The following is an 18819-nucleotide window of genomic DNA, read 5'->3' as shown; positions in this document are numbered from 1 at the left end:
GTTATTTTTTTTTAATGTTTATTTTTGATATATAATTTAATATAGGCATATACAAACTGTCCCACCAGCTAGCTGTTACCCAGAATCACCGCTCATTGTATGGTTTAAACCGTATTTTCACTTATAGTTCAAGCACACCGAGTACAGTGCACACCTTCTGCGTAGGAGTAACGGGTATCTATTCAGGAAAAGTACTTGTACTCGAAGTACACTAACTAAACTACCGGTAAGTAAATTGTAGAGACAGAGCAGCATATTCATTTCACCTTCCATGTTTATTTTGACGTTATAGCCTCTCGAGCGCAAGCTACCCCCAGTGCCATGGCAACCAAACGTCTGAACACTTCAGTTTCCCCTGTCCAGGCTACAACTCCAGTTTTCAAATGTATCCGCCTAGGGCAGCGTTTTTGAAAAGCATTGTTTTCAGTGCTGGAAAACGCCGTTTTAAAGTGAGGGGTGTTGTGTATTCCTACAAGACTATTTAACGGGATGCTATGGAGCAGTTAACCTGGCTATTAAGTATCCTAGCTATCTCTAGCTTAGGGAACCATCTTAACAGTTTGCCGTTGCCTGTGTGTGATTAACTAATATGTGTGAATATGAACTTGTGAACATAAACTTGTTAATATGAAGCTGCGGTCGCAATGTTAGTAAATGAGGCCCTTAGTGCAGTTAAACCATGGCTTAATATTTTCTTTTTTTCAAGTTTGCTGGGAACATAGCAGTCAAGCCTCTTATTTCAGAAACAATGAACCGTAACAGTTAGGTTACCAATAAAAGGTAAGCCTACTACTTCTTTGCTTTCAGCCAGCTGCCTGTTGACATTTTCAGACAACAGTGAAGCTTGCTTCTTTTGCACAACACAACTTTTAAAAGTAAACTTTCCATTCAGAAGCTTTTTATCATCCATTTCGCCGTATCGCGCTCACCATTCACTCAAACTGTAACGTTAGCCTACTACACAGTTTGCGAGGCCAAAAAGAATGTTAATCTAAAAAAGAAAAAATCGCGTTAATCTGTTAATTAACGGCGCTAAAATGGGTTTGCGTTAACGCCGTTAATAACGCGTTGAACTGAGAGCACTAGTTTGAGTCAATGCATTCTATCTTATTTAGTTTCACTACCACTGTATTTACCTCTGGTTTATAAGAGTTGTATTTATATATCTATTTTTGTTTGTTTGTTTATTTGACATGGACATAACATTAGCATTGGTCGATCAAGGTTCTAAAGACAGTTCATTTATAAAATTAGCAAATACAAAATGCAGTGTCACTGAAACTGATGAAATATATGCTTGACAAACAATGATAAACGGTTTAACCATTTCACATGTCATGGCACAAGGACGTTGCGTGGCGATAGTGGTACAGGAGGTAGAGAAGTCGTTTAGTGATCAGAAGGTTGCTAGTTCGATTCCCTGTCGAAGTGTCCTTGAGCAAGACACTGAACCCCTAATTGCTCCTGATGTGCAGTGTGCCATCAGTGTAAATGTAAAAAAAATGTGTATACATCCTTGTAAGTCGCTTTGGATAAAAGCGTCTGCTAAATGACTAAATGTAATGTAAATGACGTGATGCCTAGATGTTTAAGGGATATGACTATTCAACAGAGAAGCAGCATAACACATTTTGATCAACATGACATACAGTATGCAGTTGATAATGTTGGTGACTGCAGACAATAAGATAAACTCATTTACACAAATGTACTAAAGCATTTGCATTTGCATTTGTTCAAAAGAATTAGAAATGACTTGGCTGTTATCATGTATGAAATGACTAGATGGTGTGGAGGTTCAACAAGTAGTTTCGAGAATTTCAATTCTGATCTGTATGCTGCATGTTGACTGTGCTCTATCTGATTGCTGCATGTTGACTGTGTTCTATCTGATTGCACTTTTTGTTTTCAAGAGTTTGGACTTCTGAAGAAAGAGGCAGTCTGTGTTCAACTCTGTCTTTGACAAAAGCTGACGGCAACTACAGGTACATGTGTATAAATGTTATCAGTGGCAGGAAGTGTCCATTATAGATACTACATTAATACCTCTGATGTTGCTCATGACGACTACTGAATATGGTTTTTCTCCGGGGATTAGACTAAGAGTCATACATAACGGACCAGCAGTGGGACCTGGCCTATCAGCGATCACAGTCGCCCTGCCCAACATGACAGACACTACGCTTACAGCATTCCTGAAGAAGTTCCATTTGCTCAAGAGGCTAACTGAAGAGTAAGAATTCTGTGTTGAAAAGTGAAATCATTTCAGAATTGTAATTTTCTATATGTTATTAGCATTAACATCAACCTTTTAACATAGTAATTAGTTAAGAGCTTCTCTTTCTCTCTCTCTCTCTGTGTGTGTGTGTGTGTGTGTGTGTGTGTGTGTGTGTGTCCCACACTGCACCAGGACCCAGCTGGATGAGCATGTGCTTGGTTTACTGTCTCTCGTCCCGAATCTGAGGGAGCTGAATTTGAAGGTTGGCCGTCTGACTAAGAGCTGGGCCCACAGGATCTTCTCCCTTGTCAGGGGTCACTGCAGTGAAGAGAAATTCAGGTAAGAGTAATAACTGCTTTTAATTAGAATAATAGTAACAATGAAAATAATTATACTTGTATAGCAATTGTCAAACATGAAGTACACCTATAGACTGTGCTGTGTAGTGGACTGATCAGTACACTGCAAAAACTGCTTTTCTAACCTAGGGTTATTATTCTTATATTAAGATGAAAAAATCTAGTTGGTCTTGTTTTTAGCAAAATTGGACTTACCTAGTGTTGTCTTGATAAGGTTATTTTGACCTATTTCAAGCAAATATTACTTGCGCTGCCTTGATAAGCACATTTGAACTTAATTTGAGTTCTTTAACACTAGATATGAGCACTTTATCTTAAAAGAATCCATTTCAAGTGTGGTAGTCTTATTTTAAGCAATAGTGTCAAGTTGAAAACGTCTCATTTCAAGCATAAATTCACTTGTTATTTTCGTATTGCATTAAAGGTCGTAATTCAAGTTCTTTTCAACTAGATATGAGTTTTAACAACCACTTAAAGGCATTAGTGTCTCATTCTAAGCACTTTTATATCAATTTTAATCACTAATTCATTATTCACATTAAGTCACTATTCAAACTGCAATCTTTCATTTGTATTTATTAAACAGTTCATGAGATACAAACATGCATTTAAAGCAACACAACAGTCAACAATATGATTACATTTTTTAATAACCACATGTGATTTTATACAAAACCTGTTGTGAAAATAATTCACACAAAATAACCCGGTAAATCTGTGATTATCTCTGAATATTCACAGTCTGACGGCACAACAAAACATCATTTATGTTGTATTTGAGGGGTACATATTTGTGACCTTGAAATGGAACTATATGGTATGCTGTGAAATCAACCATGTCTTCATCAATGACCTCATTTGCCTGTGCAAGATTAGGTATTACCACCTCATAACAGCGCAAATCCTTCCTGAAGGCCACTGTTTTCATATGGCTGAATTTCAAAAAGAATTTTCTTCTTAATTTTCCATATGTCTCTAATGAGGCTAAATCTTGGTATTGGCCATCAAAGCCAGAAATGATGAGTGATTTATGAGACATATACTTATTGCTGTTTAGAGTGAGCCATTTTAATGACACAGCAGTCTGTACATCTATCCCAAAAGAATCCCTCAGTTTTGAGCGGATGTACTCTATGTGGAAGCCTCTGACACCGGGCCAAGTTCTCTGTCTTTTGTGAATATAGGATGCTGGTTTCCACTGACATTTTGAGAGCATTCAAATCTTTGGTTGTGCTGAATTAATGTTTTACAGATGTTTTTAAAGTTTAATTTAGCAGCCCATCGTTTAAAAAACGATGTTTGGATTCGAAGCGCATGCACATATGCCTTACCATAGGCCCCAAAGCAGCGATTTGTGAGGGCATATGAAGCAGATAATGCTGCTTTGGTATGATGTTTCTTTTCTGGGAAGAGCTGTTTAAATGTTTTCAAGTGCTGCTCAATCAGTTCTTTGAGCTGTGCAATTGTATGAAGCGAAATGACTGGGGCAAGGAGAATCTGTGTAATCTCTACCAATTCAATGATGAACTGCACCAAACTCACTGTCTTTGACATTATTTAACAAAAATGGCAAATATTTTCAAAAGGACAAGCATTTGTCCTGATGATTGTTTTAGGTCTGTTGTCATTTGAGGACAATGTAGATGCTGTGGATGGGACATGGCCTGTCCTCTTAAATCAAGAGGTGAGTATGGGAAACAATACATAGCAGAATTGAATGTATCCAGATCTATCTGCCCCACTAAGAATGAGATGGTTTAGCACACATTTGATCTCCATCGGGGCAATCCTTCAAGAATAATGTGCATAATATCTTGTGGTGTCTGCTCGATGAGATTGAAGCGGGGAAATCAACTAATGAACTTCTTCTATTGATCCCATAGGTTGTTTTTAAATGGTTCCTTACTAAATCTGTACTGGCCTTCTCAATATCACTACACTGCCTCAAATGTCCCTCGACTGTTCTTTTGTTGAAATATTTCTCATCAAAATTTGTTTGCATGTCTTCAGCTGTACAGTCACAATGCCGGCATTTGCAAAGGGCAAAACCCACACCCTCTTTGAAACCTGCAAACTCATGTTGAGCCAGTGTATCCCCACAAAGTGAAATCACAGCACCATAGATGGTCCTTTCACCAACTGCAGTTTGAATTTTAACACCCTGGTATAACACATCTAAATCTTTTTTAATTCTATCTAAAATCACATCCACAGTATACCTAGACAGGTCACTGGATTTTGCAATGGCCAGCAATCTAATTGCTGATAGTTTTGACCTATATTTAGGATCTATATTGCCTAAGGTGTAATAAACCATCAGTAGTTTGTTCTTTCCTGCATGTGATCCTAGTGGGTTGCACAGTTCAATCTCATCTGTGTATAAAATAAACTGCAATGCAGAGGGTCTGATGGAAAAGAGTGGGTGGTTCCTAAAAATATCACCATCAACTAAGTCATATAAGAACCCCTCTTTACACCTCTCGGGCATGGAGCTTATCATTGTAAATATCTGCAGATCAGAAAACAAGTCTTCAAGGCTCTTCAATAAGGGTACATAGAAAAAGGAGTTTGCTTTAATGGTAAGAGCTCCTTGGTTTTTCCCCCTGAGTCTGCATACAGTTCGAGATATGACTACCTCTTCTGGCTCAACTGGGTTAAAGAAATGCCTGATGCTTCTGTCCTGTAGATGTGTAGATGAAACCTCTGAAAAGGGGTCTTTGTAATCATCAAATACTGCTAGGATCGCTGTTTGGAGCTCCTCCCTTTCAACATGGGTTTCAAAAGCATTCTTGGTCTGGTCTCTCAGGCGGTCTAGAAGGGAGGCTTGGTACTGTTGGACATCAGCAATAACACTGTTGACATTGTCCTACAAAGAAGAAAATACAGTAAGCCCAGGGGTGGAATGTAACGAAGTATTTGTACTTCGTTACTGTACTTAAGTACATTTTTACGTATCTGTACTTTACTTCAGTAAAAATAATAGTGCATACTTTTTACTTTTACTTTGTTACATTTTGCAGCTATTATCTATACTTTTTTAACAGTATTAACTTTGCAGATAATCCCTGGTAGATAACTGTCATCCGCAGAATTGTAAATTCGAGTGTGAACAGTATTACAGAGGGTAAGCACAATAAGTACACCAGCCTTTCCAATAAACAAATGTTGTTGCTTATAATTATTACTAGTAGTGACATCTGTAGAGGCATAAGTATTACCAGTAGCTATATCTGCATTCTTTATCAAAATGGCACAGCCTAGACATTGAGAGACAACCCATTGCGTGAGTACTTTTACTTTTAATACTTAAAGTACATTTCAAAGTAAGTACTTTTTTACTTTTACTTAAGTATGATTGTTGATGTAGTACTTCTACTTTTACCTAAGTATATATTTTGCTGGGTACTTGTACTTTTACTTAAGTACTAAACTTCAGTACTTCCTCCACCACTGAGTAAGCCTACTCACCTGGCTTGAATTAGTCTAGCCATACTCTGTAGGATTGTCCGACCAGACCAATGCAAACCAGTTTGTTTTTATAATAGCCTAATTATTTAATTAGTTTCTTACTTAGGGTTATTCTTGAAGTATTGTAACTTGTTGTGTACACAATATCTAATAAGCCAATGGTGCAATACCTGAGATAAGCAGCATCTCTCGCGGATCTTCAGAGCAAATGCTGCTGCATGCTTGTTTAGGCTGTGGTCCCTTCCACCAGAGGATGCCTCCCCCTACAACATAATTGAGTACAGGATTTGCTTAAACAAATAAACAAACATACATTGATAAACTCTGCTTACATTAGCCTATGCAATATACTCTGTTATACTAGACCACTATGATCAAGTCATTTTTATAAAGCACAACAGTATTGACCAATAGTAAGCCTAGGCTATATAATTGAGGGGGGAAGGAAATAATAATAAGAATAATAAATATAATCATAAAGACCTATTTAACAGCCAGTTCAATAGGCATCCAAACTATTGGAAGAGCACAAGGCTCTTTTGACATAAAGAAGCTCACCGTGCTCTGTAGATCTGTCTGTATCATTTCCAAATGTATGTCTGTATGTTCAGAGGCTTGGTCTTGATTGTTGGTGCAGGTAGAACTACTGTTCTCGTTATCCACTTGGGTAGGACTATCCGGCCCATCCGATCGATCCTCCTGTGAGGGTGCTGCCTCAACATCCAGTCCATCCTGTGATGGTGCTGCCTCAACACGATCAAAGCTAACACAGCCGCGGAAAATAGGAGTATCGTAATTTTCTTGACCAAACCTAGTTGAAACAAAATTGAGTGGCTGTGTCGGTGGCCGTCCATTGTCCAAAAAGTCGAAGTGTTTGCGTTTCAGGTGGTAGAAAAAGAGTTGAACACCCTGTATTCTGCATCACAACCATCTAGCCCACAGGTTATATGGAAATAAGGACTACGACCATGTCTTCTACTGATATGGCCAAGCAGTGTTCTCAACGTCAAAGCCACAAATACGAAACATATAACGCAACGCCAACTCATTGTTAAACACCACTAAGTTTGTTGACAAGATCTCTGAGGTAAACGCGAATTTAGCAGCACGAACTAGGCTACCTGTGGTCAAAAGCCATCTCCTTTTAACGGCGCGCGACGGAACATTGGGTATGTTCGTGATGGATGGTGTGTCCATTGCGTCAGTTTTTCCCCTTTTTCTTTTAATTGCACCATGTAATAAAAGTGACCTAAATCAGTTAAGAAACACAGTCAAATACACTTGCGATAATTGTGGATTACCACTGATCACAAGATGCTAAGTCAGAAGTGTTGTCATAAACCACAAGTTTCTCAAACTTGGTGGCAGGACCGAATTCACCCGAACGCATCCCAATGCATCTCAAATGTCGCTCGAGCTGCATGACATCGATGTGAAGTGAAGCCAGTATAAGAGCTGAAGTAACGCCTTTCGACTTCAAATGATAAAGGTAAGTTAACATAATTTAACCTCGGCCTACTTTGGTAATTTGTCAGCAATTTTGAAAACGAAAATGTATGTAAAAGACCAAGACCTCTGGTTGAAGTTATTTCTGAAAGAGTAAGAAACCTTTTCTTTAAATTATAGATGGAGCAATTTGACCAAGAAACACTGTCACTTCTGGAAGGTAAGTCTATGATAATAGATATGATAGAAGATTGTTGTATAGATAAAGCCAAAGATTGTGGCTAGACTGTCTATCCATGGTTTCCTTAGAAGTGAATAGTTAGTTAGCTGGCTGGCATAGAGTGGCAGTAAGAAATGTAATAACAATAATAGTAATTAAAACGTAAAGCTATGTAAGGGATAATGTACAGTGAGGTGGTCGTTACCACGGCATAGCCGATATGCTACTATACATGAATCAGAGACTTTAAGGCCGTGTTCACACTTGACTCCTTTTTTTCAACTGCCAGCGCCTTTTTTTGACATGCAACCCTATGGGAAAAGGAAAAAAGCGGACGCCTTTTAAAAACGTTTTAAAAAGCGCAGCGCTCGAAGCCTTTTTTAGTTCAATTTTCTCAACTAAAAAGCGCTGGGTGACATCAAGCGCCTTTCTGACAGCGTGTACCTTCCCTAGTAACCTACTACCTTAGTTACCGGTGCCCCTAAAATAGACCAAGATGGAGAAGGCCAGTATGCCTTGGCTCTCCACGAATACCCTCCTCCTCCTCAAACACCAAAGCAAAAGCAAGTAATTAAATTGTATTCGCCAAAGTAGCTAGTTAACAATAAGTAGTGGACCAACGGACAATGATGTATTGCTAGAATGTATGATTACCGTTGTTAAGGTTACAGAATGCTCGCGCTGAAGTGCTCAAAAGGTGCACGAAAGGCGCTGAAGGCAGCGGGTTTTTTTTCTAAAAAAAGAAGTCAAGTCTGAACACGGCCAATTTTCGTTGAAAGCGGTGATAAAGATGGTAGGTGTACACCTTGTAAATCTTTTAACCTCATTGCATTTAATGTTTGCTTATTATGTGCTTTTGGTTTTCGAAGCATACAAACAGTATATTGATAAACTCTTACAGCTGCAAGTATTACCAATGAGCTATTACCCTCATTGACACGGGAAGACCTAAGAGACCTTATGCCAGGGCCGGAGAATTTTCTGAGGAGAAAACACATTTGGGAAGCTGTCCATTCAGAGGTACTATTTAGTCCCTATTGTGAATGAATGAATGAATGAATGTGTCGTCAAGATGAAAAGCAGAAAACCCAATTGCTGTGTAAATCTTATGTATGTGATATAAGGTGTGCCGATACCTGTGTTGGTCATGGTTATCATAAATGAGAAACTTATTTTAATTGAAATATTGTTATTTTTCTTCAAAATGATGTGGTTATACAGGAAAGCTCATCCTCTGAACCAGTCACGGATAACAACATACCCAAGACACAAGAAGTAACGCCAGAAAAAGTAATAAAGATATGTAGTCCAGAGTATGTTGTGTACACAGATGCAGAGCTTGAGCATGTGCGCAAATACTACTTTGAACTTCATCGCAATGGGCAAGCACATGAGTGTGTTATGTCCAAAGAGCTGCGATGTCGCTTGGTCAGAAATACTATTACTTCAATGATTTCAATTGTACGAGGCTATGACATGAAGGAAAGAAGAGATTGGGGAGAGTATCCCTCCCGTGAAGAATTGACTGCCATGGCCATGAGGGTAATTCAATATTACCCCATGCTGCAAGATGCAAATGGGACTAAGCCATGGGTAAGTTTCATACCTTCCATTTCAAAAGTAGTCATGTCGTGACAATAGTCACTTGCCCCACCTTTGGCATGTCATAAATATATAGTTTTTTGTAATTCATGTCAGCATCTTGTTGTTGGATACGTTGCCATCATATACAAAACCATTTTGGAACTCACATGATAAATAGCAATTGTGTTGTTTATGGTTATTTCAAATGTCTCAATGTGTTGCCATGTCTGTTTTACATTACAGGAGCCTATCCTGCGACAAATGCTAAAAAGATTGCAGAATGTGAAATCCACCCTGACGTTGAAACTATCAACACCCATGCACAGTCAAGCTTCTGTTGTCAAGAAAAGACGACTTCAGTTCCAGCAAACCGACAAAGAGGCTGAGTCTGCTACTGGTTCAATTGAAACAACTCAGATGACTGATCCCCCAGAGAGCACTTGTACAGACCTGGACAATAATAACACAGGTAAATGTACTGTAAGTGTATCCATTGCATTGCATTAGTTAACGTTTTAATCCAAAGTGACTTGCAGAACATGTTAATAAATTTACAGTTAAACCTGAGTCATACATTAAAGGCATACCTGTTGTTTAATGCTAACCCTATCAAGACAGTGTTTAGTTGTATACTACATGGTGCCAACTTGTCAGCAAACATAGCCTGTCATGTAAAGCCCATAAAATCTGACTGGAATTGTCAAATTGTCACAGTGGTATTCCACCTCTGCCTAATGTTTGGGATTAACCTTGTTCATCAATCATTAACATGTTCTGCAAGTCACTTTGGATTAAAACGTTAACTAATGCAATGCAACCATTATCAATAATGTTTAAACTTTTACACGCTCAGGTGACGAGGTGAATTTCATCGAGGGCCGGGCAATTTGCTTTTTCTTTTGAATTAAATTCTATAAGATTATTTTGGCAAAGTGTGTGTGCATGATGTTGCTTTACGTTTATACTTATTTCTTAATAGATGTTTTCGTCCAAAATAGTTTACTTTCTATTTGAAACAAGGACCAAACAAAACACATGAGTGGTAGACTATGACTGACACAAAAATCTATGCAGGGTTTTGTTATTGTTGGGAAGACTGCTCCCATATTGTTTCCAGTTCACAGAGCCAGTGTATATGTGTATGTTATGATGTGAATTGTCTGAATTTAAGTGCTTTTGTTGTTGATTCAGTGCACGATCCTCAGTCAAGAAAAATGCAGGCCAGACATTATAAGGCTCTTCAGGAGCTCTTCAAGAAAACAAAACCAAACAAAGAGGACATCGCTCATCTATTGGACCTGGAATTTGAGTCTAGGAGGTCTTTCATAGAGTGTTGTTCAGACAAAGCGGAGCGGGCCAAGGCAGTCTTGGAGGCTTATCCTTGCTTTTCAGAGTGTCAACATGTAAGTGACTTATTTTGTTGGCTGTCAATTGTTGCCTAAAGCCCACCATTGCATTTCATAGGTTGTATTACGACAACATAGACTTTGTCTGATACTCATAGGATTTCTTGCCTCCTAGTTAAAGTTGATTTCTATCAAATATTTGATTCCATCAGATTATGGATGAATTGGGGCGAATCATTGAGGCTGACAACAAGAGGTACTCAGACCAACTGAAAGCTCGATGGGGAAAGTTTTACCAAAATGCACTGTTCTTTGGAGCGTGGAAGAAGGCATTGAAACCACCTATGGGTCTGGATGAATGTAAGCACAAAACAAATTCAAATATGTACAGTACATCTCATCTTTGAGGTTGGGCATGATCTTTCTAGGTGTATGAGTTGTAGTTTTCTTTCAATTGTTTTGACTGAACAGGACCTTTTTAGAGCATGCCCTTTTCCCTGAATCTCAGCAAACTAGTGGTTGTCACTGGAGGGTTCTAACACCACTACATTTGTCATTTGTACAAGTGACCCATTACATTGACTTGCAGCTTACTTAGTGCTCTTATGTATTCATAGTTTCAGGGACATCATAAATATTGCAGATTAACTCTTACCACTTTGTTTGCAGCTGCACAGGCCATTGCCTTTATGGAGGCACTCCCACAAATGTTCCCTTCCCCAACCGCCCCCCCGAGAAAACTAAAGTCAGCAAGTGAGGCTCTCTACCATGTCCTTGAGGTGGGTTTTAGTGTCAGTACATAATGCTTTCATTTGTGAATGTCATGTGTCTATGTGTCTGGTTTGACTTCATTCTGCCCCCCCCCCCCCCCCCCCCCTTTGTTGCTTTCAGCCATCTGAGGACCCCAATGTCTTTTTGCAAAAAAGGCCGCTTAGGACTCCTGTCATCCTCATCGACACAAAAAATGTGCTTCTGGCAGTTAGCAATACTCCGGTGATGACCTTACCAAGGGACATGCTTCCGCAATCCCTAATAATCATGATGGGTTGCTATTATGTGTTCCAGTTCACATATCCAAAATGTATTGCAACACTATTGTCAATCATACAGACAGAGGTACTCAAGGATGCAATTCACGAGAGTGACATGACCACATCATATAAGAAGGTGCTTACTGATTGGCAAGAATTTTTCAAAACCTAGTCTGTCTCCCCCTTTGTCTTTGTCAACCTCTCTCTGTATGTCACTCTTCTCTATGTCTCTCTCCCTTTTCATTTACAGGTTAATAAAACAGTAATAAATAATATCTTGTGTCACGTTTCCTGATTTTAAGAGCTTGTGGTCTGATTTGAAGTAACTTAATGCTTAAGAAGTACTCTAGAAGTAAATCAGTGTTGTCAGTCTAAATTTCACTCTTATTTTAAGATTTTGTGGTCTTATGTAAAAGCCTGAATTGTCTCTTATTTCATTCTGTGCTTTTGGAGTAATTGTGCAGCTTTAATTGTCTCTTATTTCAAGTACTAATGCCTCAGAAGTTCACTAGATTTGAGTGACATCAGGCTTATTTTGAGGTAACTACATGGTTTGAAATGAGTGGAATTAGTCTTATTTCAGGACATTCTGTGCTTGAATTGTCTTATTTCAAGTACTAATGCCTCAGAAGTACACTAGATTTGAGTGACATCAGGCTTATTTTGAGGTAACTACATGGTTTGAAATGAGTGGAATTAGTCTTATTTCAGGACATTCTGTGCTTGAATTGTCTTATTTCAAGTACTAATGCCTCAGAAGTTCACTAGATTTGAGTGACATCAGGCTTATTTTGAGGTAACTACATGGTTTGAAATGAGTGGAATTAGTCTTATTTCAGGACATTCTGTGCTTGAATTGTCTTATTTCAAGTACTAATGCCTCAGAAGTTCACTAGATTTGAGTGACATCAGGCTTATTTTGAGGTAACTACATGGTTTGAAATGAGTGGAATTAGTCTTATTTCAGGACATTCTGTGCTTGAATTGTCTTATTTCAAGTACTAATGCCTCAGAAGTTCACTAGATTTAAGTGACATCAGGCTTATTTTAAGTAACTACATGGTTTGAAATGAGTGGAATTAGTCTTATTTCAGGACATTCTGTGCTTTTGGAGTAATTGTGAAGGCTGTCTTATTTTAAGACATCTTAACAAGTCAAATTTGCTTAACGCACTGGCAGCCAAATTTGCTTGTTTTAAGCAAAATTATGCTTAAATATGTAATAATTTGTCTTAAATCTAGAGTGGCATTTTTTGCAGTGTATTCAGGCTAGTTGTGCTTTTGGGTGTTTAACCTGACTTGCCCTTCAGACAGGGGCAGCTTGTCCATAAGGGCGATTGGGGCGACGCACTGCCTAGGGGAAAAGAAAAAAAAAGAAAAAATAGAAAAAAACCTCCTGATGTATAAACGCAATATCCTTGTAAGTCGCGTAAATGACATGTAAATTTAAATGTAATAATTTTTTTTCTGTCGGATTCTACCACTAGACCGTCTGATCTGCCTCTGTACGTCATTGTCGAATCAGTCGTTCAGTCAGCCTAAAGTCGTGCTTCAAATGGCCCTTCTGGGGCGATTTGGGGCGAAATGAAAATCGCCCCAGACCTCTCCCATTGACTCCCATGTTAAATCCATTTTTTTCACAAAACAGAGCTCTCAATGCATTCTCTATGGCTTCCAGGAGGGCTCGCCCCTCCATGTCGTGTCATAATTAATGGACGTAAAAGCCTATACGAACGTAATACAGCTTCGACGGAGGCATATTCTGTCAAGATGGCTGCCCTGTTCAGTGCAATAACTCGATTCGCTCTTTGACAGAAACTCCTTTTTAGTCGACGTACTAATGAAGATACATTGACAACAAAACAATTAGGACTTCCTAGACCAAATGTATCCATTCAACAGGTTTCTACAAAGGGAGGGAAATCCTACATCCAAGAATTGGAACAAAATAAAATCGCGGTCATGAAGTGGCTAACGCGGTCTGTATTTCATATACCACTGTCACTTTTCATAGGTTTCACAGTGTTTCACAGTTCGCTTCTTGCACTAACACTGAATATTTTTTTTATGTGATGGCTTATTTTGCTTTTGTAAGCCAATACTTTCAAGATCAGTCAATAAATATTGTTGGTTTTGACTTATGTTACCCCTTCTTTATGATGTTACTGGACATATCATGTGTCCTGTTAAGCTATGTTACATCATACAACATTTGAGACACGTGGATAATGAAAAAGTGGGATAATTTAATGTGGAGCCACATCATGTTTGCTTATGAAGGCTCCTGGATGCAACTTTCTTCTATAGCTTTCCACCTGTAACTTGCTACTCTAGCTATGTAGCAAGAGCAGACATATTACTGTTGTGTGCTGCCAATAGTGGACAAAAAGGTATTGCTGTATGAGTTAATCAGCTAACTTAATGTACCTACTGAATGGGTCGCCTTAATCATTATAAAAAATATTGCCCCCCCTGAGAATTTTTTCAGGGCCTTCAGATGACCTTGTGCTGTTTTTTTTGCAGCGTTTGTGTGGAAATTACTTCACGTGTGGACAACTTGTGTTCAGTGCTCTTTATGGAAAAACATAACAGCAGTTTAAGGTAAGACTGTAGAAAAACACAGACCACAAGCAGTTCAGTTAACACTTAAGGCATTACAGAGTGCTTGTCTAAAACTAGCAAGCTAACTAGCTAAAATCTGACAGCCTTGCCTTCCCAACACTAACATCATGCTCTACGTAGTCACATATTCACAGCTATTGTCACTTTGATTATGTAAGTTGGCTATCATACAGACTGGATAGTTATGTCTAAACTGATTCTGTGTCTGAATTATAGGGTGACTGTTGATGAAAACGCGGTGTGCTCCAGTGAGCTGCCCAGCTCTACCCCTCTCTCACACTTGTCTGTCATGGCACACTCAGAGAATCTCAAAGTGGAGAACTGGGTGTCCTTTCTGGGGACATTTCACAATCTCAGTCAGCCCACAGACAGGTAATGTAGTCAGTTTAAATTAAATAATTGTACATGCTGTGTTTTTGTGTGTGTGTGTGTGTGTGTGTGTGTGTGTGTATTTTTCAGCAGTGACACTGAAATACTGAAACATTTTTGGTATTTTACCTCAGAGACCACGACTGTGTTTCAGTAATGTGTTACCTGGTCTTACGCAAGACTGATACACACCTACCTCGCTCAGTCACATGGTTACTGAATGACACGACAGTTGTCTTTTCACTGTGTACCTCTGTTGTGTGTGTGTTATTCACTGTGTACCTCTGTTGTGTGTGTTTTTCCTTCAGCGGTGACGGGGTGGATGGTCATATGGATGCTCTCGGCTCCTCCCTGTGTCTTCTGGTTGACCTCCAGCAGGTGAAGCTGCACATAAACTGCCTCAATGAGACGTGGGCTCGGTGGACCCTGGATCTCAAAGAGGCCTGCCCCAGTCTGGAGAAAATCATGTAAGAACATCCGCTATGTCCTCTCTCTTCTGTCTGTTTTCCTCGGTGTCCTGAGGTATGTCCTCTCTCTTCTGTCTGTTTTCCTCTGTGTCCTGAGGTATGTCCTCTCTCTTCTGTCTGTTTTCCTCGGTGTCCTGAGGTGTGTCCTCTCTCTTCTGTCTGTTTTCCTCGGTGTCCTGAGGTATGTCCTCTCTCTTCTGTCTGTTTTCCTGTGTGGGCTCTCTGAGGTTTGTCATCTCTGACTGCATTGCTCTTGTTTTAGTCATTCTACACATTTTCCTGTTTGTCAGTTCTGGTTGCTGTGTCTTTTAATTAAGCCTGTGTTCCTCTTGCTACATTTCCATTCTCTGCAAGTTCTGTTGTGATTTTCTGGGTCCTGTTAGTCATGCCTGAGGTTGTTCTGTATTCCTTTGGTCTCTTCTTATTCTGTCTGTTATCTGTGTTGAGTGGACATCTGTCTATGAGAAAGGAATCTGATGATGTGATGATGTAATTCCTTTATTCCTGCAGGCTGTCTGCTGGTCGCAATGTTGTGGATTATAATAGGAGTGGCTGGATTGAGTGTGGCCCATTAGAGACAAGGGGAATTGGCATCCTGAAGAACGCACACAAAAACTGCATTATCAAACTGAGAGGGTAGGTGTTAACTCTTTTACTCTCAGTGTGTGTTTGTGTACTTTGTGTGTGTGAGAGTGTGCTTATGTGTAGGTGTGTGTTGTTGTCGAGGGTGGTGGTGGTTATTTGCATGTCTGAGTGTACTTGTGTGTTGGTGTGTGCTGTTGTTGTTGTTGGTGTGTGTGTTGATGGTGTATTTGATTGTATTTGTGTGAGGGTGTGTTGTTGTTGTGTGCTGTCAGCAGAAAGGAAATCTAATTTGTTCTTTTCATTCTGAAGGATCAAAACCCCAGCACCCCAGGGAGTTTACCAGGGCCGACCTGTGAATATTACAATCAGTGGGGTAGATTGCAAAGAGGACTATTTCTAGTTTGAACATGGAAGAGTGTTTCGAGGACCAGAAAGGTGCTAATTAATTGAACACAGAGTGCGTTTAGAGCAACACCATGCAACCATTTGCCACTTTGTGATGGTATATGGTCACATGACGACAGTTCAACACATTCCACCAGCAACCCAGGATTTGCACTATGTAGTACTGTAATACCCCGTGGAAATTAAGGAAAAGCTTTCACGGCAAGACATTTTCTACTGTGTTGCCAGGAGACGCCAGTTAGCGTTTTTGCAAGCTGTTATCAGTGGCAGTCCATAATTTTTTTTAAAGAAAATGTTCACCACACATTAATGACAAACAAAAGATACTTAAATTAGCTTTATTCAATGTACAGCACTTTTTCTTTATTCCGGATTAATCCATCTAATAGTTTATTGATGACAGGGACTGGAACTCAGGTAATGGGGACTCGAGACTTGACTCGAAAACTGGTGACTCGAGATTTGACTGGGACTCAAGTAGGGCTGGGCCGTATGACGGTATATACCGTGCAACGGTAGAAATGTGTCTACCGGGAGAGATTTGCCTATACCGTTTCAACCACGGTATACTCTTATTTTGAAATCCACTCGATTTATTTTTTAGATAATGACCTCCAAACTATACATCATCCGGCTTATTATACAGTTACTCGCCAAAACAATAGAAGACATTCCTCCAAAATACCTCTTTAACGATTTTGTGGCCGTTTCCTGATTTCCGCTTTGAAAAAATACTTCTTCAGGCAAATAGAACTTTGAGGTTTCAGGTTTTGCGTAGCAACCCATTACTTGCTGACTTCAATGACTTTCCGTTAAGTTAAATGACCAGACTACTTGCGGAATGATATGAAAGACGGAATTAGAAGCACAATGTTGGCAATGTTTACAGCAGTGAATATAAAGAAATTACAGACCTGCAAACATTGGGGGGGCCATTCAAATCAACTGAACTTTTTTGAACATTTTGAAGGGCCGTATAATACGATACCCAGTACAATTTTTAAGCACATGACCTGCAAGGATTGTCATGCCTACTTGTTGAGTAATCCTCGACAGTTGTGAAAGATTCCATCTACTGAAAAATATGGACTGAAAAGTGTCTAGTGTAGCCATTTATACGCAGATTCTGTTGCATTTTTCTCAATGATGGTCAAATATTAGTAGTTAAAGATGCACTATTTCGATAGTTTAGATTTATTTTCAGTATTTCAAAGTGAAGGAGCTGTGGGAGCACAAGAACAGTGAGCGTCTAGCAGCGATTATCATAGACATATATGTCTATGGCAATTATAGCCTTACTATCGAGATTCTAAGTAACATGGAGACAAAACTTTTGTTGGTACTACACGTAGATCGTAAACCCTTGAATATAAAAACGACTCAGTGAAATCGGTTGAGAAACGTAAACGCTAAAGTGCTTTTTATCCAGAAAAACCGCTGCTCCATCGTTTACTTGCGTTTGTTTACAGGCTAGTCTTCACCTCACCTATATGGCGGTGACGTTGGCACGTTACAGCAACGGGCTGAAGCGGTCAATGGGGCGTATGTGTAATGGCCAACTTCTTAATTTTCTTATTTAAAATGTGGCCATATAAAACAATGTTTTTCTAATCATTATTGCGTATGAATAAACATTGAAAAGAAAGTTTTAACACTTGATTTATCGTCTGAAAGTACATTAAAGAACCACTGAAAGCCACATAAGCACTGGACTAAATGCCACTACATGTACTTTCTTTTAATCTTACTATTTAAAGATTCAATGGAAACGTTCAGTACAAAGTAGGCCTATGTCCTTGGACACATTTCGCCACCGCTGAAGTGTCTTCTTTTTCACAAACTCAAATCTGGTCACCCTACGTATAATAAACCGTGATATATACCGTAACCGTGATATAAAATTACAAATACCGTGATAGAAGATTTTTGCCATACCGCCCACCACTAGACTCGGGTAATGGAGACTCGACTGGGACTCTGGGGACTCGAGACTTGACTCGAACTCGAGGTTTAGTGACTCGACTATAACACTAGTACACACATTACTATCCCAAAGTACCTACAAAACGCACCACAGGTCTACAGTGATGCTCTCTTAGGTACATTTTTAGACACTCCTAAGAAATATGAATTCCTCCTCCACAAGAATGTATCACATTCACGCCACCTTCATTAACACAAAAATGGTCAGCAAGACCCTCTCTGTCTGCTGACATTCACACCTTTTCATATATAGGTAAACCCCATGCCTATCATGCCCCCAATTTACACCTTGAACCAGACCACAGACACACCCCTTATGCTAAATTGTGTATTCTACCTTACTATAACTAAAATGTAACTTGTATGCTGAGTGTGTTGTCTTGTAGAAAAAACATCGTAGAGACACCAACCGCTATGTTTGGTGAGAGAACTGAGCAAGGAGCATTAAGGAGACATCGCAGCCTTTGAAGGCAAGGCCAACAAAGAGGAGAAAACTACACTATAAACCATATCTCCTAATCTCTCCTCCTCTCTCTCCATCGTAGTGTGTGTGTGCTCAGTGTTGTCGGAATACGCTGATATTCCGTTTAGCTATTCCACCCAGCCCCAACGATATCTTTTACTCTGAATATCACAAAGGACATAACACTTTGCAGTGACAATGACATAAGTCGTTTTTTTTGTCATACCTGCCTAAATGAAGAAAATTGTCTATAT

At 39.3% G+C, this 18819-nt stretch overlaps 1 protein-coding gene and 1 long non-coding RNA gene across 2 annotated transcripts; both read left to right on the top strand.

The window, feature by feature from the left end:
- Nucleotides 1-7672: 7672 nt before the first annotated feature.
- LOC116223726 lies at nt 7673-11491 on the top strand. Its single transcript, XM_042709622.1, has 7 exons — nt 7673-7711; nt 8613-8731; nt 8933-9304; nt 9539-9764; nt 10487-10698; nt 10854-11001; nt 11311-11491. Exons 2-7 carry the CDS (start codon nt 8672-8674, stop codon nt 11442-11444), a joined length of 1152 nt encoding a protein of 383 aa, XP_042565556.1. The 5' UTR covers nt 7673-7711; nt 8613-8671; the 3' UTR covers nt 11445-11491.
- Nucleotides 11492-15018: 3527 nt separating this feature from the next.
- Nucleotides 15019-16650, top strand: LOC116223748. The gene is made up of 3 exons (XR_004165244.1): nt 15019-15129; nt 15640-15765; nt 16024-16650. It is a non-coding gene; the product is annotated as an uncharacterized LOC116223748 (long non-coding RNA).
- Nucleotides 16651-18819: the final 2169 nt, after the last annotated feature.

The sequence above is a fragment of the Clupea harengus genome, chromosome 2 (assembly GCF_900700415.2).
Source record: "Clupea harengus chromosome 2, Ch_v2.0.2, whole genome shotgun sequence".
NCBI lineage: Eukaryota > Metazoa > Chordata > Actinopteri > Clupeiformes > Clupeidae > Clupea > Clupea harengus.
This window is presented reverse-complemented; position numbering and strand designations above follow the sequence as displayed.

What these genes read in the sequence shown, in the direction of transcription:
- LOC116223726 (XM_042709622.1), top strand. Translation starts at nt 8,672, where the DNA reads ATGCCAGGGCCGGAGAATTTTCTGAGGAGAAAACACATTTGGGAAGCT. An exon ending in GGGAAGCTGTCCATTCAGAG is followed by an intron (nt 8,732 to 8,932) that starts GTACTATTTAGT and finishes GTGGTTATACAG; the next exon opens with GAAAGCTCATCCTCTGAACC. An exon ending in GCTTTTCAGAGTGTCAACAT is followed by an intron (nt 10,699 to 10,853) that starts GTAAGTGACTTA and finishes TGATTCCATCAG; the next exon opens with ATTATGGATGAATTGGGGCG.